Here is a 21,245-nt window from a genome sequence, read left to right as displayed (position 1 = left end):
ACTGTGGTGTTAAACTTACATTTATAATAAAATACACTGTGGTGTTAAACTTACATTTATATTAAAATACACTGTGGTGTTAAACTTACATTTATATTAAAATACATTGTGCTGTTTAACTTACATTTATAATAAAATACATTGTGCTGTTTAACTTACATTTATATTAAATACACTGTTATTTAACTTGAATTTATAATAAAATACACTGTGTTGTTTAACTTACATTTCTCATAAAATACACAGTGGTGTTTAACTTAAAAATTTATAAAAATACACAGTTTTTTTTTTAATAACATACTGAAGTGTATATTTTTTATGACAAAATTGCAATTCGATCTTTTAAAACTTCTTGTTGCCTGGACACTGGTATAAAAATCAATGAATCAGTCACCAGATGAAATGTGTGTCAAGTTAAAATCCAACAATTCCCTCAGTTTCATCTTGATATATTTGAGGAGCTGCTGCTTTTCTTTGTCTTATGTGACACTAAATTCAAATTATTTTAGCTCTGTTTGTTGATCAGAAGTTGATGATAGAGCCAGCAAATGTATTGATAACTACTTTCATGGTTAATTAGTAAATTTAAATCATTTTCAAAGGCCAAAACACCAAGTTCTGTCTGAATATCTTTAGGATAATTATTCGGTTGTTGAAATTGGTCACCTTAGACTGTTCTATTTCTTTTCCCAATTTCATTGACCAGATAATGAAACAATTATTCGAGAAATGATCATTCTTAATAAAAATCATCATTAATTACAGACCTAAAAAAACAGTTAGATTTTGTAGAAGAACATGATTTGAATTGATAAAGATGAACCTGGAATATGTCCAATAACGTGTGTTACACAAAAAACACTCGTGGTTTGTTGTAGATGTGGTTTATTTCACTGAATTATATAATCTACAGAACATGTGGTTACTTTTTCTAACTGAAATGACATAATTTATACATTTGACATAAGAATCAGCTTCTTATTTTTCTTTAAGATAACTGTACTTGAGTGCTAAATATCTCACACCCGCGCACACACACACACACACACACACACACACACACACACACTCATGTTCAGATTTACAGCACTTGGCACTAGAGGAAAACACATCATAAATAGATATATGTATTTTCTACAGTGATATACTTGAAATTCTCCTCTTGACTCTGGACAGTGTTTTATTAACAGACCGAAGCAGATGCACGATGAGTCTTCGAAGTTGTTTCATCTTCTGACTGGTTCCTTCTCTCAGCTTTTCCCAACCTCCTTCTTTTGAGGTTATTTATAATCTGAACAAAATTAAAGAAACATTTCAGATGTTGGATAAAAAAAAGGTGATGCAACTTTCACTGACAGACCAGAGGCAAACAGGAGTGATGAGCGGCAGTGATACCTACCCATCAAGTCTTTTTACTAGAAGAGCAAGTGAGGGGGTTTGGATGGATGATGAAATTCAGCATTGAAATTAACTATAATAATAAATGGGAAAAATTAAAATATGTACAAAAATCAACAACAACAAATGTAAAAGAAAGTATACATCAAAAATGGAATAGAGTACATGTAGATCTCTGGGGTAACACAAAGTCAGGCTTCCTCATCGTGGATTAATATGAATTAAATGATCAAAAGTATATGTATATAAATATATTTGACAAAAATGATATCTATGGTTACATGTTGTCTCATCTCATTGATCAGAAAATACTTACAACTGTCTTCCTCTTCTGAAAAGGTGCTGACGACGTAGCAGCCATAAACAAATCCCAAGAGCTGTGGCAATTAATAGAAAAAAGCAAAACAGTTAATCACATGAAATGAAAATAATATTTTCGACTTTTGATTTTATGGAAGCACAGTGTTCTTTGCAAAGTATAATTATTTATATATATATATATATATATATATATATATATATATATATGGTGAGCCATACAGGAGCTTTGCTCACCCATCACCACCAGATATCAGGGAGATAAAGTGGAGCCATTCTTACGTGTTCTGGTCGGTGTTTCACAATTTACATTTGCTGTTGCTAAGCAACAGTTCATATCTGTGTGTGCAGATGAATACTTATTGATATCAAAACACTATTAAATGGTGCATAAATATGCTTTTTGATTTACGTTTTAAAAGCATCGTGGAGTAACTCTGTTGACACTTTGACTTGTTTAGTGTTTAACAGCGATATCACACAAAACTGCTGTGATGAATGAGTCACGTAGGCGGACACTCACTGATATGAGCAGCTGGACGATGCAGTGCAGGATCTCTATGTACTGATACTCCAGCCAGCAGCTCAGCACCGTGGTCAGCTCAGGGTTCTGCTGATTGTGCCACCCGGTGGAGGGAAGGCCCTCACGCTCACACCCCGGCCCGTTGTCCTTCCACCAGGAGCGATGTGACGACACGCTGAGGGTCAGGATGTCGCTGTCCTGCAGTGATTTAACAGGTTGAAGAGATGTGAACGTTTCAGCTTCAGATAATCTAATATAAAATATAATGAAGTAAAAATATTAGAAAAAGTAATACAGCTAAATTTACATCAGAATCCATCAGACCCCTGATATTTTAAAACTTTTTCCTCAGTCTGACCATCGGTGAAAGATATTATTAAATCACATACTGAATATTTTCTGTGAACTTTAGCTCTCAGCTGGTTTCAACCTCCAGGATTTCAATAACAGAAGCATTAAATTTATGATCTCAGAAAACAAAAACCTACATAACATATCACCATTATAATTATTTAATACTAACACAGGAAGACAGAAAGACCAGAAACACACTGTGCAGTCTGTTCATCGTGTGTGTCACTGGTCATATGGGTGTGAGGCAGAGAAAGAGCTGAACACAGTGTTTAGACGCTGTGTGTAGCTGTGTGAGTCTCTAATTATGCGACACTGTCGTGACCATTAGACGTACCTTTGAAAGTCCTCCCAGATCCAAGTAAAGGCAGCTCACAAAGACATTCCAGCCAACCCACAACATCGTCCAGAGCAGGTACTGAGCAAACAAACACAAAAACACAACAGTGCAGAGACCATGAAGAACAACTCTCCAACACTGTGCGACACGAGGCTCCTTTTTATTCTTACAAAGACACAGGTCCCCAAGATAAACGTCAAGCAAAAAGAAAGACAAATATCTGTTATACACAAACTGTGTATTCACATGTTGTTGGTTACTACTTCAGGCTTCTCAGTTTAATCCTTATTATCATGTTATTTGGCAGCGTTACTTACTGATTACAATAATCTTATGAAATACGATTGATTGTTAAATTAAGATTAAACCAATCTGAACATTGTCTTGTTAGCAGTGAGTGAATTCCATCTAAAACTCTAAACATAAAGAGTTCATTTATCCAGTTTCACAAAAAAGCAGATTACATGAAAGTCCAAAAGAAACATACAAACTCTTTTCATGTAATGTAAAACTTCAGAGGAGCTCAGCCTCTGGCACTAAACTATCCAACTGTAATTAAAGTCATAAAAACTACAGCACAAGCAGCTGCAACTGAAAAACCTGCCAATACATCTACATTACTACAAACAACAAAAAAATAACTTTTGATACTTTACGTAGAATACCCCTGTACTTTGACCAAATATTGTGAATGCAGGACTTTTGAGTTGTTGTGTTGTTGTTTCTACTCATCAAAAGAACTTGTTCTCCAAAAAGTAAAGTAAAGTTTATAAAGTAAAGCAAAGTAATAATTCAAAACAAAGTCGTATGAAGTAACAGTGAAAAGCTCTGTACGTTGGACAGTTTCCGTACCATGATGACGTATCTTGATCTGTACTGGATGGTGCCGAACAGGCCCAGGATGACCACGATGATGTGGAAGAAGTTGATCATGATGGGAGCCCACTGGTAACCCAGGAAGTCAAACACCTGCCGCTCCACAGCAGCGATCTGGAGGTGAACAGGAGCAGAGACATGATGAGTTTGTGTGGGAGACTGTTTTTATTTTGCTTTTCCATCACACAAGGTTGAACATTCTTCTTATAATCAGATGTCAGGGCCACTGAGCCACAGAGGACAGAAGACTGGGGTGATGTCCTCTGAGTGGGGGGGGGGGGGGGGGGGGCTTCATCAGTCAGATGAAGAGATGGGGGTGGGGTGGGAATCAGAGGGAGCAGGACAAAGTGGGTGCAGCCCCTCATTGTAGTGTCTGAGGTGGCTTTGATAAACACCTGCAGCTCCAACAAGCTGACTTTGAACAGAATTCATTAAATCGTGGTGTTTTCTCTGGGCTCTGGAACAGTTACTGTCTTTACTGACTCATCTGAAGAGTCAGAATACAGTAAACCGGTGGTTATAGTTTTCCACAGCCCAGTATGACATCATCACATTGCTTTTTTTTTTTTTTTTCAAAACCCACAAATGTTCAGTTTGATAACGATCAAGACAGAAAACCTGCACTTTTATCTGGAATGATAAAGTTAGAAAGACATAACAGAGACGAGGACTTCAAAAACAACAAAGGAACTTCTTCTCATGAATAAACCCCAGCTCTCCTCAGGGTTCATTAAAATGCAGATCTCTCGTGTTGTTCGGTTGTTTCCAGCGGTGCAGGGGGGACAGACAGTGACAGGCCAGATGTGTTGGTGTCGAAGCCTCATGTGTGTGAGAGAGAGAGGGAGAAAACATCCTACCAGCTGCAGACAGCACAGGAGGACCAGCATGCATCTTGCGGAGCAGCAGCCCATCTTCTCTGGGATGATGCTGCTGCTGCGGATGAGGATGATGTGAAGATCAACACTGGAGTCACTGGATTCAAGATGTTCTCAGAGCTTCAGATCCATTTCCAGGCTTGTGGGGGAAACGCACGGTGCACTTCATCTCAGGAGAAAAACACGCAGGGCTGCTCCTGCGTGGAAACTACAGGGGAGGGGGAGGGGAGGAAGTATGAGGGGTGATTAGTGCCACACAGCTGAGGGGGGGGGTGGCCTGAAGGACAAAGGCAGCATCAGAAAGTTTGTGATGCTCAGTGAAACTCCAGGAGCTGATCAGGCTACACCCAAAGTTTTTAACCATCCCTGTCCACATGAGCGTGGGGAGTAATGAAGTACAAATACGTTGCTACAGTACTTAAAGGGATAGTTCACAGAAAAATTAAAATTCACTCATCATCTACTCACTGCTCACTGTGCCGATGGAGGGGGAAACAGAGTCGCAGTCAAATCCGATACAATTGAAGGTAATGACGACCATTTCTTCAAACGTAAAAAAAAAAAAACCAACAGAAAAACACTTTTGTTGTTGTTGCTGTTCATATTATATGTTTATAAGAAATGCGATATGACTGCAACCTGCTATCACAGTCCAAAACTCATCTACGTAAACTTTTTCTGTGGTGGCATTTGCTGAAACATCTGATTCTGTCGCTGTTTCAATTACAATCCATCAACAGTCCAGTGATTCCTCTCCTTCTTCACGTGGCACGGATTGACCCTCATACAGCAACACCGTCGTCTGGACCCTGATAGGTAGTTGTTCCTCTACAGTGCTCCACACTCACCAGTAGGTGGTGCTAGTGGTGGAGGTACACGCTTTAGAGGTGAGAGTTACAAGGTTTGGAAAGAAAAGAATAAGATATTACTGGCCTACTTAAATATGGACCTACTATATACTCTACACACACACACACACACACACACACACACATAAAACCTGTGTACATGTGAGTGGAGAAACATGAATGTGTATATATACACTACATGTGTTGTAGTTGCAATATATGATATAATATAACATTTAACATCAATAACATCAAGTCACAAATAATGGAATAAAATGGAACTGTTAATATAAACGAAATATAAATAAAATAAAATATGTAGAATAATAAAAATGAATATCAGAAATAATAAAATAAAATAGAAATAACTGTTAAAATAAAGTAAGATATATAGACTAAAATAAATGATTATTGTGTCCCAAATAATTAAATACAATGAACTAAAAATAAATATGATTAAATCAAATGAAAAAAATTCTTCAAGTCGATAATAGGTGGTTCCAAATATTAATCACGTGCTTCAGAAATCATTTCATACATGTGGATGTTCTGTCTCCATGTCTGACCGTGTGATCTGGACTTGACTCTCATCAGCCTCGGGAATGAACCACAGGCTGAATAATGCGCCTGTAGCTGGGGCTGGTGAATCCTGCTCCATCCGCTCATTAGGGCAATGGAGCCGCACTTCCCTTCCCTTCCGAGGGATGACGCTAGAATCAAAAGACGGATTTATAATTGGGGGGTCTCCAGCTCTGCCCGTGTCACATGGAAGCACAGTAGCTGAGCCGAGGGGACGCGAGTGGAGATGGAGGGGGCTTGAGGGACTGTGGAGGAGTTGGAGCTGACACCGGAGCCTCGGCGGCGGCTGCAGACGCACGGAGTCTCCCCTGGAGGCGGCGGAAGAGCGAGGACAGGTTTTAAAACGCGGGGGTCAGGAGGATGCCACATGCAATATGCTGCATTCATGCTCGGTGAAGCCCGAGAAGAAAGACACGTTATCGCCCGTGATTGATGATGCAGCCGGGGAGCGGAGCCTGGTCCGAGTGGCAGTGAAGGAAGCGAGCCGGGCTGACGATGCTGCGCCTCCACAAATCTCTGAGCTGAGTGAGTACACGGAGGCTGCGGTGCATTTGTGCCCGACCGGCTGGAGGGAGGGATGGAGAGGAGAGGAGAGGAGAGGGGGGTGGGGGTCATTCATATGTGCCTATAGATTCAGATGAGCTGCACACGCACTTAACATCCTTTATTCGTGCAGGATGCTGCCCCATGCGCTTTGCATGTTTCCTTTGTGCGCGCCCCTGCCTCGTCCCTTCTCTCCCCTCTCCTCATTTCATTTCCATGCATCTTCCTCACAGACACGTGTGCGCCCACCTCAGCTCCACTGCATCAGCCCCTGTTTTTTAAAATTTTATCACATATGTGATTTATATGAAACTGGTTCATCAGAGAACATGGCTGTGATTTGATGAGGGGAAGTCGCACGGAGCCTCCACTCAGGCGTTTCTCCTGCGTAATACCTTCGCATAAAGATAATTAACGTTAGACCTTCCGTTAACATTTGCAGCCTCCCACCCCCCCTCCTCCCCAATCTCTCCTCCCCCTCCTGCCTCCCCCATTTTCCTCACTCATAAATAGGGGAGGGTGGTGGTGATGGGGGGGATACTGGCTTTGTCGTGTAAGTTGCCAGCTGACCTCAGGGACACAACATCCTTTACCATCCTCCTTTGATCTGGAAATGAAATCGGAAACGCTTTGATGATTTTAACAGGAGAATGAGGAGAGTAGCCACAGGCTGCAACGAAACAACCCCGTGATTAAAACGCACCGCATCAGCGAGTGTTTTTCATTCTCTGTGGCCGCCTGTAGCCTCTACCTGCGCGGGCAAAGGCAACACCCCCTACCGCGACCCCCAAAAAGATCCACAACTCACACCCTGCACCTCATCTGAGACGTGGTTTGTAACCTGTTGTCAGCAGCATCACTGCAGCTCGAGGTGTCAGAGCCCAGAGGCGCGGCAGTGTGTGTGTGTGTGTGTGTGTGTGTGTGTGTGTGTGTGTGTGTGTGTGTGTGTGTGTGTGTGTGTGTGTGTGTGTGTGTGTGATTGATGCCTGCTGAGTGGGTGCCATCATCAGCCACATATCCACAACCTCCCCAGAGCTCTCCACGAATAATGATTTCTTTATTTAACATACGCACCTTCCCCCCCCAAGAAAACAAAAAAGCATGATACTGATTCTTATTTTATCCAAGCTCCATCACTTTAGCTGCTGCTGGAAAGGGAATCATGTGACAAACAGACAATTGTAACGATGGTTTAATTTTCCCTGTGGATAAATAATGTCAGTCGGTGTTTTTGTGTGAGGCAGCACAGAAAGACAAGAGGCTCTTCCACGCACTGGCTCCAGCTTTCTTCCTCACAGGGGCATGGTTAATCGTCGTTGCAAGCAAACATTTGACCTAATTCACATTCTCACACAATAGCAGCCCCCCCTACCACCACCACCCATCTCCCTCTCTCTCTCTCTCTCATACACACACACACACACACACGGCTGTTATTTGTGTCACACAGAGGGTGAGGTTTTTGCTCCACATGAACTCCCAGGTGGTTTATCCAAACCTGAGCAGATTGGCAGAGAGGCCACTGCTGGCTGGCTGGGCTTGTTTCAGAGCAGCTCCAGTTTTATTAATAATGAACACACGTGTAAATGCAGATGTTCCAAGAAAATTATTTTTGATTTTTCAAGGGGCCTTAATATCCTAGTTTATCAGCATTGAACCATAATTCCTCGTGGGACTTTATGGTCTATCAGAAATCATGCATGTGTATTTTATTGTTTGAAAGAGTTTCAGTAGAAGCATTTGTTTTGTTTATGTTTTTGTCGTTAAAATGTGTCATCCAGCATGTTCCGGTTTTCCTTTGAAAAATATTTAATTGTTGATCCAAGTCAACAGGTGATCAGCTGATTTGTCATTCATCCAGTTGTTTTCCCGATTGATGGTTGAATCAATTATGGTAAATAAAACAAAACTTCATGATGATTTCTTCAAATTTTTTGTGTGATGATTGAGTTCAAGATATAGTTTAAAATTTAAAATTCAAGAGGCTGGAAGCATAAAATGACAATCCATAAACTAATCAGTTAATCAATTAATCAATTTATGTCGCCATAAATTCAACATTTATTATATTTTGGTTCATTGGTGGAAGATACAAGTCATTTGATGATATTGTTTTGTGCTTTAGGAAACTGACGGACATTTGTAACTGGTCTCTGGTTCTTCAAAACAAATGATTCATTGATTGATCAAGTAAATAATCAGCACATATATTACTGAAGTCCACCGCAGCAGCCACAGGGTCAACTCCAGTTTGTGGCTCCTAGTCTTCCCTACTGTCTCTCCCTTCCACATTTAAGATGCCTCATTAATAAAGACAAAAATACCAAAATAATACCTTTTAAAAAACGAATTGATTCTGAAAAGAATCAGTAATTGCAGCTCTAGTCTACCGAGTGAATCTAGATGAGAAAAATATACAAAACCTAAAGTATCAAGGCTCAATGGTGTACTTACTATAGTATCTGGATCGATGATGCTTTCGTTTTCCTCAGCGCTCGTGTGTGAGCGGCCTCCTGCTCTGTGACACACTCTCGGGGCAACACCTGGTAAAACTGGTTTTGGAGGAAGTGCTGGTAGATGGTGACGAGCACAGCGAGCACCACAGGCAGGTTGGTGCTGCTGCTGGTGCTGCTGCTGCTGGTGGTGGGGGGCCTTCTGTGGAGAGCAGCCGGCGGAGGGCCGTTTCTTGCTCTTGCTCTGAGCACCACGTCCAATTGGTTGGCTCAGATGAGGCAGCTCTAGGGCCAGAGATTACACTGCAGTGCTGAGGCGTCACTCTGGCTGAACACCGCAGGCGGAGGCAGGGGGATCGAGGCAGAGAAGAATGGGTGGGGAGGTAAGGACTCACAGGGAAGGAAGCCTCTTCTCATCATCTGCTTTCAGCGTCTTCAAACACCTGCCACTGGACTCCCACGCACATCTTCTTCCTCCCCTCCTCCCTCCTTTCTTTTCCTCCACACCTACACCTTTCCCCTCTCTTCTCTCTCATTACCCTCTCCGTCTCCACACTCCGCGGCTCTGTCGTCAAATCAGCACAGATATAATTACACAGTTGCAACTGTGAATGAAATGATGGTTGCATCATATAGGTGCATGAGGTACTTTATATCCTGCTGGTGTAGCTGCCGGCTGAGGTGAAGCCCCGGTGAATGGATGAGAGGCATTGAAAGCATGTCGCTGTAAATCACGTTGGACACGTTGTCTGTCTGCTCTCAGAACACACTAACTGGTGTTGACAGAGTTGATGTACAAACATGCTCACTGCTGTAATCTCTTTATTAATCACTCTCTTAAACCAGTAATTATATCGGATATCCCCTATTAGAATATGACTTATTGATGAATCTGGTTATTTTTGAACTAGAATAACACTTTTGAGTTGAGTTTATATCTCCACCGAAGCCAAACAATCTGAAATATGCTTTTCATTTTCATTTTATGTGCTGTATAAATAAACTTGCCTTGCCTGATGAGAAATTTACAGAAATGATGAAACATGCTCTCACAATGTAAAGAAAAGAAAAAAGGATTTGTTTCCCTTCTTGGATCTGTGACCACATTCAACGACTTCTTCTGAAGCTCGATTCCTTCCAAGTTTGGTTCAGTTCTTTGTTTTGTAATTCTGCTGCTTCAAACAAACAGACGGGGGTGAAATCGTGACCTAAGTGGTTCATTAGAATTAGAAACAAAGCAGATGTTTCTGGTCACGATTCCCTGACGTCCATGCACAATTTTCCATTTCCTGCAAAGTTTCATGAAGACAACAGTTAAAAAAGTATATTTTAAAACATTTAAAACAAATAAACTTATGCTATATCAGCAAATCTGTAAGTTATGACTGTGTAGACGGAGCTCGGTGAGATTTAAAGAGATTTTAGTCAATTTATGCTCAAGCACTTGTGGTTGTGGTGTTTTTACAACTGGATATTGACTCATTTTCAGACTCCAGAGATTATTTTATGCTTTGATCAATATGGCTGCGACACACACTGGTGACCAGGTCCAGGGTGTTCCCCACCACAATGCCAGCTCAGACTGGCTCCAGCCCCCAATGGACCCTGTCAGACTTAATGGAACAGACAGTGGATGGATGGATATGATCAATGTGGTGGCCTTGGCTGAAACAAAAAACTGTGAATTCATGTGCTCCTCAGAAATTGTCAAATTACTCCGAGTTGTGAAGTAATTGTTCCAACTTCAGAATGTTTTCTTGTGCTCTGAAGTGTGCAAAGTCAACGGATCAGGGCTGAGAGGCATATAAATAATTTAGAATCACAAACACCTCTGTATTAGGACATGCAGTATGCAAACGACAAAATGTGCAACAATTAAAGATTTTCTTCTGATTATTTCTGACACCACATGAACTCAAAATCAAGCAATGATTGATGTCAGGATGTAGAACAACGTGCTTCTGTCCAGATGTTGAGTGTAATTTTATTTTGTAGTCTGGGATTTTACATGAAAGCGTCAGAAGTCAGTGAAGATGAAGAGGGATGAGTGACGAAGAGCTTGTGTCTTTATTAAGCCTCACTAACATCACAATGATAAATCTAAATTTAGGCTGCTTCAGACATGTTGGCTTCAGACGCTCGCCAGACTATGGACAAATTGTTGAAGGAATTCAGACGTGAAGATTAAATTCCATCTGAATGGAGAACATCTGGAATGCACGCGTCGTTTAAAGTGTCAGATTTGATCACGAGTGAATATGAAGCCGATACAAAAAAAACTACAGAAAACATCCAGAATTAAGTGTTTTGTCTGGAAGAAGAATCTGTAAATGTAATAGATTCACTACACGAGAGACTTTTGGACAAACACACACAGACACGAAATCGTCCCCAAACCAGACGCTCTGTTTCCTGCAGTCTGACACTCAGTGTTGTTGTTCAGATGGACGAGCGACACATAAACACATGGAAGCACATTGTGGCAGTGGACAGATGGCACGATTTGAGATTAGAGCAGGCCGGTTTTTTGTCTTTTGTTATTTCTCTGTATTAATTTTTTTTTATTGTTTATTTGAAATACATCATTACAGTGCCAAGTGTGAAATGTGTGGCAGCCAGCAAGTAGTGGAGAGGAAGCAGGAAAGATGCTTCTGTGTGTTCAGCTTTCACAAACTCGTCTCCTTCAGAGCTTCAGGTTACTCTGCCTGCTGGCACGTTCCGCTCCGCTGTGACTCACTGTACCTCCTCAATATGTGTTTAAAAAACATTGTATGTACCCATTTATCATAAATATAAATATATATATATATATATATATATATATATATATATATATATATTTATACATATATCGCAGCTTTGACAAACAGATCAGCAGCTTCTCAGGGAAAAACGTTCAGATATCTATATTTTTCTGGGTTATTTCACTTAGGATTTGTTCAATGAGGATTTCTTTCAGCCCATGTTTTTGCTGTGCAGAACTAGACAATCTTTGTTGGTGAGCAGGTATGCTGTTGTGTGCTCTGTAAGTGTGCCACACAAAGCTCAGTAATCCCTCAAACAAGGTAAAGCAGAGGCACATGCCTGAGGCGCAATGTCTGTTCACTCCACTGCCTCAGAGCTGGATGGGAATTCTCTCTTCTCCTTTTCAAACTGCTGCTTTCCTTCTGCCGCTTGCACCTTGAATGTTTTACTTCTGGTTCCACAGCTGTGTTAACCCACTTAATGTTTTGTAAAGGTCAGATCATTTTGTAATTAAGCACCACTCTGTGCCTTCTTGCTGCAGATCCCAGTGAGACCGTGGCACTTCCCTGCGTGCATGAGTGTAAGGGTGTGAGTGTGAGTGTGTGTGAGAGCAAGTGAGCGTCAGCGCTCCCACATGGCCTCCATGCAGGACGGGCTGAACTTCACGGCTCCTCCCTACGGCAAGGTCCTGCTGCTGGGTGCTATCGCTGCTGCCTCAGCCTTTGTTGTTACCATCCTCATCGTGGTGCTCTGCGTGGGCTGCCAGAGGTGAGAGCAGTCACTGGGCATGACACACACACACGCACACGCACACACACACACACACACACACACACACACACACACACACACACACACACACACACACACACACACACAGGATGCTCATTTGCAGGACTCATAGAGAGCACTAAGAGCACAACACCACTGGTTAAAGTACGTACAACTTTTAAGTATTAGTACCAATATATACTCTACAAGTAAAGGTCCTGTGTTTTAAATATTACTAAAGTAAAAGAACAAAAGTATTCACAGAAAAATGTTCTTGAAGTATCTTAAGTAAAAGTACTCGTTCTGCAGTAAAATGTGTTCTATGTTATAATTGACCATTATAAGTAAAATTGACAAGGGGCCCTTATTTCAAAATGGTACTTTAGTAAATGTACTCGGTTACTCTCCCCCACTGGCGCGCACATATGCAGATGTACTCTTAATGTCTGTCTCACATGCGTACACTCATAAAATGACTCAGCCACACACGGACAGTGAGTCAGACACAATCTCTGCACAAACAAACACACAAGTGCATCAGTGTCGTAAGTGTCCATCTGTGTGACAGAGCGCTTGTGTTTACCACAGGAAGGGGAAGACACACAATGTCCCCGGCGAAGGTGGAAAACACCGTCTCATGGACATGGTGGGTATCAGACAACGCACTCAATTCACCAGGGAACAATATCAGTCACCTCCTCTGTCTTAATTAGGGTTTAAATGGCTTTCGTGTGTGTGTGTGTGTGTGTGTGTGTGTGTGTGTGTGTGTGTCACCAGGGTATACTCAGACAGTCGAAGCTGCGGTCCATCAGTAAATCTGACACAGAGATGAACAAGATGAACTGCAATGGTAAAAGTGAGTGAATCTTTCACATACAAATCCTGACCCGTGTTCTCCGTGCACTCGAACCTCCTCACATCACGTTCACTGCAGCTAAACATCCTCTTCAGAAAAAAACATCTTGGCATCACTGAATGAGACGTTTGGGGAATTCGTTTTCCTCCATCACATGAAGCACATTTTATCTTAATGCTTATTTGGAAGCATGTTAAATAGGAAACACTGGAGATACAAGCTTTCCACCAAATTGTGTGAAATGGCAAAACATGAAAAATCAATTTGTTTTCTGTTTTCTCTGCAGCTCCAAATAGCGTTATAATTAAAAGCAATAAATGGAACCATTAACCACTGCTACATTTAACCGTGGCTTGTTCTGATTTAGCAAAACAACATTACCAACCCCTGATAAGTGCCACTGCGCACATTTCCTCCTCAATAACATGGTACCATCCGATCCTAAATTCAAACAGAATCCTTGGGAGTAAAGTTCAAGGTCATTTTAGAGGAGAAATTGACCCTAAAACAAAATTCACGTTACATTTTTACCTCGGCCTTCTTCCATTGGACTGTTCGGTCATGAATTCTGAACACATATCGCTCAAAGAGAGAAATCACAGAGCCAAGACAAATCCTGGAGCTCCGTCAATGACAGTCAACAGGGAACTGCGTTTGTGGGCACAGTGACAGAAGCCTGAGAGGGTTTGAAGGAATAGAAGCATATGTCCTGCTTCAGACTTGTCCTGCTTCCACTGCAGAGGAACCAGGCCAAGTTGGATGAAGCGTATCCTCAGCTGTCTGCGTCAGTTCCCTGTTACTGTCGGCTCCAGGTTTTCTCTGACCAGTGAGAGATTTCCAGACTGTCCAGTCCGAGAGGAGTGAACGTGAATTCTGCTTTACGGAGGTCATGGTTTGGACTTTAACGGCAGCCTGTGTGTGGCTTGCAGAGGCGTCTAAAAAGAAACGTCCAGCCAGCATGGACTTCCTGCTGCTGCTGCCCGGCCGCTGGTCTAACTCTGACCTTCGTTCTCAAGGCAGGCAGCTTCCCCAGATCCCTTCTGGGACTGGAGAGGACGGAGAGCACACTTACTCAGAGGTGGGCCGTCGCTCCTCGACCACACGTACTGACGATGCCCTCTACGCCATGGTAGGCAGGGCCGGACAGACGGACACTCCGGCCCCTCCGGCCGTTCCGGCCAACACCCCTGCACCCCCAGACCCGGACGGGGACGTGGAGGGAGGGCTGCCTGAACCCGAGGCCCAGGTCATGTCCCCGCCTCACCCTCCAGAGACGGCCGAGTACGCCTGCGTCAGGAAGCTGAGGAAGGCAGACAAGGCGCCCCAAAAGAGGGACAGTGGGACAGATATGGGCGAGCCGCCGGTGCCACCTCCACGACATGCCCCACCTTCACATCCTGCCCCTCCTCCGCCACACCCTCATAGCACAAAGTTGCCCCGTAGAAACGTGGAGGCCTTCAGCGTCCCATCGTTCCCAAAGGTTGGTCAAGTTCAATTTTTTACATACAGAGGAATTAATGTGTTTTAACTGATGGTGAAAAGGAAACATGTTCAAAGTCTATTTACACCTGGCATTAAAAATGTGTCTCATATTCATTATGTTGTATCTTAATATGGTTTTAATCTGATTACATTAACACCAGAGACAAACAAGGAGAGAGGAAGAAGACGGTAGAACATCCATGAAGCTGTTGTTGTTACAGCTTGTTTGAATGATTTCTTGAATTATTCTTTGATAAAAAGAAACGTAAATGTTGAAAAACACTCTCTCGTTTCATTCTTAATTCTTCCCTGACCCACACCACATCCTCACACCGAGTTTCGTGGAAATATGTTTTGCAGTTTTTGGGTAATCCTGCTAACAAACAAACAATAAATGGAATGGCAGTAGCAGGATAGAGTTAGCCTGGCTTATGTGTAGCTAAGGAAATCTACCATGGATCCACCAGGATGTCCCCAAAACATGGAATCACTGGGACCTGATTCCCACATAAATAAAACCCCTGTTGTGGAAACAAGGTCTGGTTTTCACACGTAATGTTGGTGACCTTGACAGCGCTCATAAAAAAAAAAAACGCTTACAGCTTCACATTTTCTTTGCAATAAGCTTTGACAGCAACACCTCAGTGGTCACTTATATTAGTTGGAGGAATTGAGGAATGATGGCTGCAGGGGGAGGGGAAGTTAAACGCTAAGTTGCAAGTGGTTCTCCTGAGGTCTGAGATGAAATCATAGAAAGCGAACAGAGACTGAGTTTAGAGGACGCTGAAAAGCTGAACCCGAAAGGAGAGGGTCTGATCTACGGAGGCCTCTTGTGATCGGCGCCACCAGCTCGTCGCTCAACAACTGAGCTGAGGTTGGACGAGAACGTTTCAATGTCCCTGGGTTATTTTAACATGTGAACTGTGATCTGTTAGCACTCTGTCTTAAAATGTCGCCTGTGAAGGACGCAGCACCTGAACTGAGACACTGACAGTATGATTGACCCGTCAGGTGTGGATGGTTCTGTTCTGATCGGTTGCTCAGGAGATCAGTACAAAGTCTCGACAGTGTAATATGAGTACACAGAGTTTGTAGTTGTGGTACACTGAGCAGGATTCTGAGTATTTCCTGTTGACGATCTGCACAGGTGGGTCCGTGCCAATGTTTTCCTTGCACTCGGCTACATCATGCACGGTGTCGTGATGTTTGTTGCGCGTCTGCAGAAATTCCTTGGAAGCCCAGGCAGCGAGCCTGGTTTATTTGTCGGAGAGCCGTTGGTGATAGCGGGGTGTTTCTCCTCTCAGCACTGTCACCTCCTCCGCATGTTCGCAGCAGCAGGGGTGGAGGCAGACTGTCTGGGTTTGCTGTGGATATAAGGCTCCGTGCTCCCCTCCAGGTGACAGTGGGAGACTATTTGCTGCCCGGTGTGAGGTCAGCGAGGTTGCGCCGGCTGCTGTGACCTGACTTCAGCAACGCGCGCAGTTCACAGGCTTTTTACATGTGTAGCACCGTCTGCTCGTGCGGCTGCTCGCCACTGACTTTCTTGTGGATGACGCAACATGTTGAAATTGAGTCATCTAGAATACAAGCACATGCTGGAAGCTCCACCTTCCAGGGAAACTCTATTGAATACTGTGTGAAGTCGGTGCAGTACACGCCTGACACCAGCGCGGTGTTGCAGCGCCTCTGCATGTGAAGCACTTCATTTGTTTCCTGTGAACCCCGTTAGGTCTGTTTTGAAAATGCAGCTTTTATTTGCTCATTTGTCAGTCTGCTGTCACGCACGAACACGTGACCGGCCCCGGCCCAGACGTAATTTGTTGTTCTGTTGACAGGAAGTGATGTTTATGGGAAACGGAGAGCAGTACATCTGGAAGCCTCCCGAGGACGAGGAGATGCTCATGCTGCAAAATAAAGCCCTGGGCCCTTTGGGTGCTCAGACGCTGGAGAATATACAACCGTCTGCTGCTGCGGTGAGCGAGGACGCTTCAGTCTGTGCATCAACCTATCTGGATTTATATCGTTATTTTCTTGAAGCTCCAGGTTCCTGATGTCACCCGTTAAATTTACAATGAAATGGTTTTTAATGTCGGACAAAACACCAGTGTTTTTTAAGCCACAGCTTTACGTGAGAATACTGTAAATAAAGATGGACGACATGACTGTTCCCCAAAAGTGAAGCCAAAGCGTCTTGATCACCCCCAAGTGGCTGGCTGCAGTATAAACCACACCTCCTCCATGTTAATCAATGGGACATGGGTCAAACTAAAAAGTAAATGTGAAATTAATATTTTTTTCTCAAAGATGATATTTGACGTTTTAGGCACACTGCTGTCTGTTCAAGCGTAACTTATTTTGCTGTGCGTTGGGGAGACTTCGCTAACGAGGGTCCAACCCCCGAGTGTTTGTGGAGACACGTCGTCCATCTTTATTCACAGAGAGATGTTATTCCTCTTACACGTTCTTTTATGCTACTGGAACCAAACTGAAGTTTTACCATTTATCTCTGTTAATGCTGGATTCTAAAATGTTAAAGTCGCACAAACTATGGTGTTCATTGCATTTATGTATTGAGAGGAACAAACTGGGGCGATATTAAATATATTTCAGTTTTTATATGTTGCCTGTATAAGCTCAAATGTAAATTTCTGGATTTCTGGTTCTTCATTTCCAGTCCATAATCTCAGTGATGTTGTCTGACTGCAGGTGGCTGAGATGTACTCGAAGGTGTGCAAAACAGGAAAGAAGAAGAGAGCCGTGCCGGGGTCTCCTCCAGCCAATCCTGGCTTCCGGACCTTGGGTCGTGGTGATCGGGATGGGGGGTTTAGTGTAGTGGTCAAACCCCAGACCTGGGCTCCTCTGGAGGGCAAAGCCATCGGAGGGCCCCTCGACGACCACTGCTACGAGTCCATCGGGACCGAGGAGTTCGACCCCTCCTATGAGAACATGGAAGGGGGAGGTGGCTGGAAGCGAGAGCGACCCCCCAACACGTGTGCCACCCTGCGGCCGAGGAGGAAGAAAGCCCAGCAGCCCTTGCAGCAGCAGCAGCCCCCTCCACCGCCGCCGACGCAGCAGACCCCCAAGTTACAGCACCTGCCTGCCAAAGCCCTGCTGCTGCCGGGGGAGAACCTGTACGAGAGCATCGGCGACCTGAAGCAGGGCTCCGCCACCTCCAGCACCACCACCATTTTCACTTTCAACGACGGCATGGAGATGTATGTAACGGGGCTCTGAGGCGGCAGCTGCACTGTGACCCCACCCCCCCTATCCTTCCAACACAAGGAGCTGAGCGAACACCACGCAGAGTGACGGCTGAGCCCCTGTCATGCTCCCCCACACATACTGTTTACATTCAAGTCATAACATCAGGCCTTTCACAGGCTCCAGAGGCCTCGGGCAGCAATGTCGACCTGTTATGACCTGGGCTGAATACAAAGTCCAATCTATAAACCTTATAAGGAATCCAAAGGTAGTGAATAATAAATGAGCACAAGACCATCGCAGAGCAATCTGCTGGTAACAGTAGCACTTGTAATTCACTGAGACATATGTGCAAAGCACAATAAAGTAAAAAGCCTAAATTCTTCCTCAATTCTAGCGGGTAAAATAATCACTTACCTGGTCCGAGCAGGACTTTTATTTTGGGAAAAGGCACAGCGCTGTGTGAAATCGTTTGGTAGCACTTCATGCACAGGGATTCCCTGTAGTTGGTCAAGATGTGATTCAGGATGGAATTTAAATGATATAATGGAATGAATTACTAATCAAAAATACTTGAAAGCTCAGGGACCAAGAGAAACAATTATAAGAGTATTATAACAAAAAAAAAAATTGCACACATTTTGCATTTCTCCTAAAGGCTTCGACTAATTTAGACCATTTTCATATTTTAAAAGAAACAATAACCAGATACTTCCCTCATGTTTTGTTTCCTCCAACACGGACTGAACACTTTCTCCACTGCCGTCTGTAAATGAAGTGTTTTACTTTGTCGATCCTGTTTCTGCACTTTGCCTGCTACGAGTTGCATGCTGAAAAAAGTGGAAAAAAAACTAACAAAAAATCAAGCACTGTCATGTGGTACCTCTATATGAATGTTTTTATTTTCTATTGTCGTTGGTTGTTCATTTTCTTTAGTGTGTTGCTTTATTTATCTGTAGAGCACAAAGCCAGTTAGATGAAGGATGTCTTTGGCTCGGCGGGACTCTGTGCAGCAGGGAGGAGCGTTAACTTTCTCTCCTCCTGCGAACGCCCCACACACACACACACACACACACACACACACACACACACACACACACACACACACACACACACACACACACAAACACACAAACAGTACAGATGAATCAAGACTAAAGAGAACTGCTCAAGTTCTAAACACGGAGACAGTCCACTCAACACCCACCGACCCTCCCCTCCGCTCAGTCCTCATACCTGTGGACCGTTCATCTTCATCGTCTCCGCCTTGTGCTCAAATCTGCTTTGGGTTTCACCATAGTGCAGCTCGGAAAAGCTACAGTAGAACTGATGTGTATTAGCAAAACTTCTCGTCATCGCTCCATCGACGGACAATCTCTCCTCTCTGTTATCAGTGTTGAAAAAAAATAAAAAATATTGAGGATATTGACGAAAATGTGAAGCAAAAGGTTTCGCTGCGCGGCAAAGCATCACCGTGAGGATGACACACACAAAAAAATGTACATCCAAAAATCCTGGACAGTATAAACGATGAGTTCATTTGACCAAATATCCCCAGAAAACAATGTGATTATACTGTATGTTGATGCAACGTGTATGTACATTACAAAAGAGAAAGAATAATAAATATATCATCAGTGTCAAGAAATCTATCTTTTTCTATTACGTTTAATTGTGTTTTGGAATGACTTATCTTGTGACACAAACTGCAAAACAGCTGCAAATGTAAAATTTCAGTGTATTTCTGTTTGTTGTTTTTGAAGCCACGAAGCTCCGGTGTGTTTCTGTTTTTTATTTTTTTTTCATTTTTTTGGAAAACCCAGCTAAGTTAAATGTGGCAGCTAATGTTGTGTGTTTGCTATTCAGACTACAGGGTCTTGTACTCCAACAGCGTGTAATTAAGTGCTAAGTGCAAAAGATTGTAATGTTTTATATCAAGATTACTATTCATGAAATGTCAGTCAAGTTTATACTTTTGTAATAAAGTGGCACTTTAAAAAAACAAACGCTCGCTTTATCTCATAGTGTCAGTTATTAAAACGGAGAGGAGGCAGAATTCAGTTCACTCTGCCGCAGGAAGACTTTCTTTCTAATTTAAACGTTAGATATTCGTCTTCAGTCCTGCAAGAGGAAAGAAAAAATCTTAACAAACCTCTGCACTTCTATTCTTAGGATTAAATAAGAAAAGATCTTTAAAGTGTGTCATTTTAATACATATTTTCACGATTTATTTCAGATCTGAGGCTGCTTCTTTTGTGTACAAGCTTACAACCTGTGTGTGTGTGTGTGAGTAGCCTTCCCATGTTTTTCTTTTTCATCCGTGTGAATGTCTGTGTGCACGTGCTCATGTGTAGTGGGGTCTGCGTCTGAGTAGGGGGGGAGGAAGAAAAAAAAAAAAAATAGGTCACCCCTTAAAACAAAAAGCTTGCAGTCAACATCGCAACCGTCTGCTGAATTTTCATTGGTGGGCCTGTCTCCATGGTAACAGGTTAACCTTGAGGCAGCAGTCACATGGGCGAGCGAGTCTTCTTCTGTCTTGGAGAATACAGCGTGCGTTGTATGACATCCGTGATCACAGTGTCACCCGCTCGGTGAGGAGCGATCACACACACACACACACACACACACAAAATAAAACACACACGTAGGAGCAGGAGACGCTGCAGGTGTGAGGATGAGGAGACATTGACAGCTACAATGATGAGGGGGTTAACGACATGGATGTTATTGTCAGAGTCAGTGAAAGAATCACAGACGAGATAATACAGAGCATAAGGTCACAAACTGTCCAGGGAATAATATCATTACCAACCTCCGTCTCATAACAGGCATCACGAGGCCTGTGTGTGTGTGTGTGTGTGTGTGTGTGTGTGTGTGTATGTGTGTGTGTGTGTGTGGAGTCAACAGTGAAAACACAAGAGGGAGCAGAAACTCAGAGGCTCAAGGTTTTTTACTGCTCAACGTGTAACCTGAAATGACATCGTTATCTCTACCTTACATGTTTCTAACCGAGCGTCACCACACTGCAGCCTGCATCGGCTCGTTTGGTACAAACCCACGAGCCACGGGGGACGTTTCCATTTCTG

At 43.1% G+C, this 21,245-nt stretch overlaps 2 protein-coding genes across 5 annotated transcripts; one reads left to right on the top strand and one right to left on the bottom strand.

The window, feature by feature from the left end:
• Positions 1–868: 868 nt before the first annotated feature.
• Positions 869–6,232, bottom strand: nkain5 (sodium/potassium transporting ATPase interacting 5). Of its 2 annotated transcripts, XM_069526947.1 has the most exons (9): positions 6,096–6,232; positions 5,150–5,560; positions 4,664–4,889; positions 3,783–3,920; positions 2,928–3,008; positions 2,240–2,437; positions 1,715–1,775; positions 1,400–1,471; positions 869–1,291 (listed from the first exon to the last, which is right to left on the bottom strand). In XM_069526947.1, exons 3-8 carry the CDS (start codon positions 4,715–4,717, stop codon positions 1,416–1,418), a joined length of 588 nt encoding a protein of 195 aa, XP_069383048.1. In that variant the 5' UTR covers positions 4,718–4,889; positions 5,150–5,560; positions 6,096–6,232; the 3' UTR covers positions 869–1,291; positions 1,400–1,415. The 2 variants fall into 2 exon arrangements, with proteins under 2 accessions (XP_069383048.1, XP_069383049.1); XM_069526948.1 differs by lacking the exons at positions 1,400–1,471; positions 6,096–6,232 and having other exon boundaries at positions 5,150–5,323.
• Positions 6,233–6,298: 66 nt separating this feature from the next.
• On the top strand, positions 6,299–19,811 carry LOC109642593 (uncharacterized). Of its 3 annotated transcripts, none has more exons than XM_069526944.1 (7): positions 6,299–6,633; positions 12,391–12,617; positions 13,209–13,266; positions 13,398–13,476; positions 14,406–14,956; positions 16,794–16,931; positions 17,665–19,811. In XM_069526944.1, the coding sequence occupies exons 2-7, from the start codon at positions 12,484–12,486 to the stop codon at positions 18,190–18,192; spliced, it is 1,488 nt and encodes a 495-aa protein (XP_069383045.1). In that variant the 5' UTR covers positions 6,299–6,633; positions 12,391–12,483; the 3' UTR covers positions 18,193–19,811. The 3 variants fall into 3 exon arrangements, with proteins under 3 accessions (XP_069383045.1, XP_069383047.1, XP_069383046.1); XM_069526946.1 differs by having other exon boundaries at positions 6,301–6,633; positions 14,610–14,956; XM_069526945.1 differs by having other exon boundaries at positions 6,302–6,633; positions 14,493–14,956.
• The last annotated feature ends 1,434 nt before the right edge of the window (positions 19,812–21,245 follow it).

This window comes from Paralichthys olivaceus, chromosome 6 (assembly GCF_024713975.1).
Source record: "Paralichthys olivaceus isolate ysfri-2021 chromosome 6, ASM2471397v2, whole genome shotgun sequence".
Classification (NCBI taxonomy): domain Eukaryota; kingdom Metazoa; phylum Chordata; class Actinopteri; order Pleuronectiformes; family Paralichthyidae; genus Paralichthys; species Paralichthys olivaceus.
Note: the sequence above shows the minus strand (reverse complement) of the source record. Positions and strands in the feature narration are given on the sequence as shown.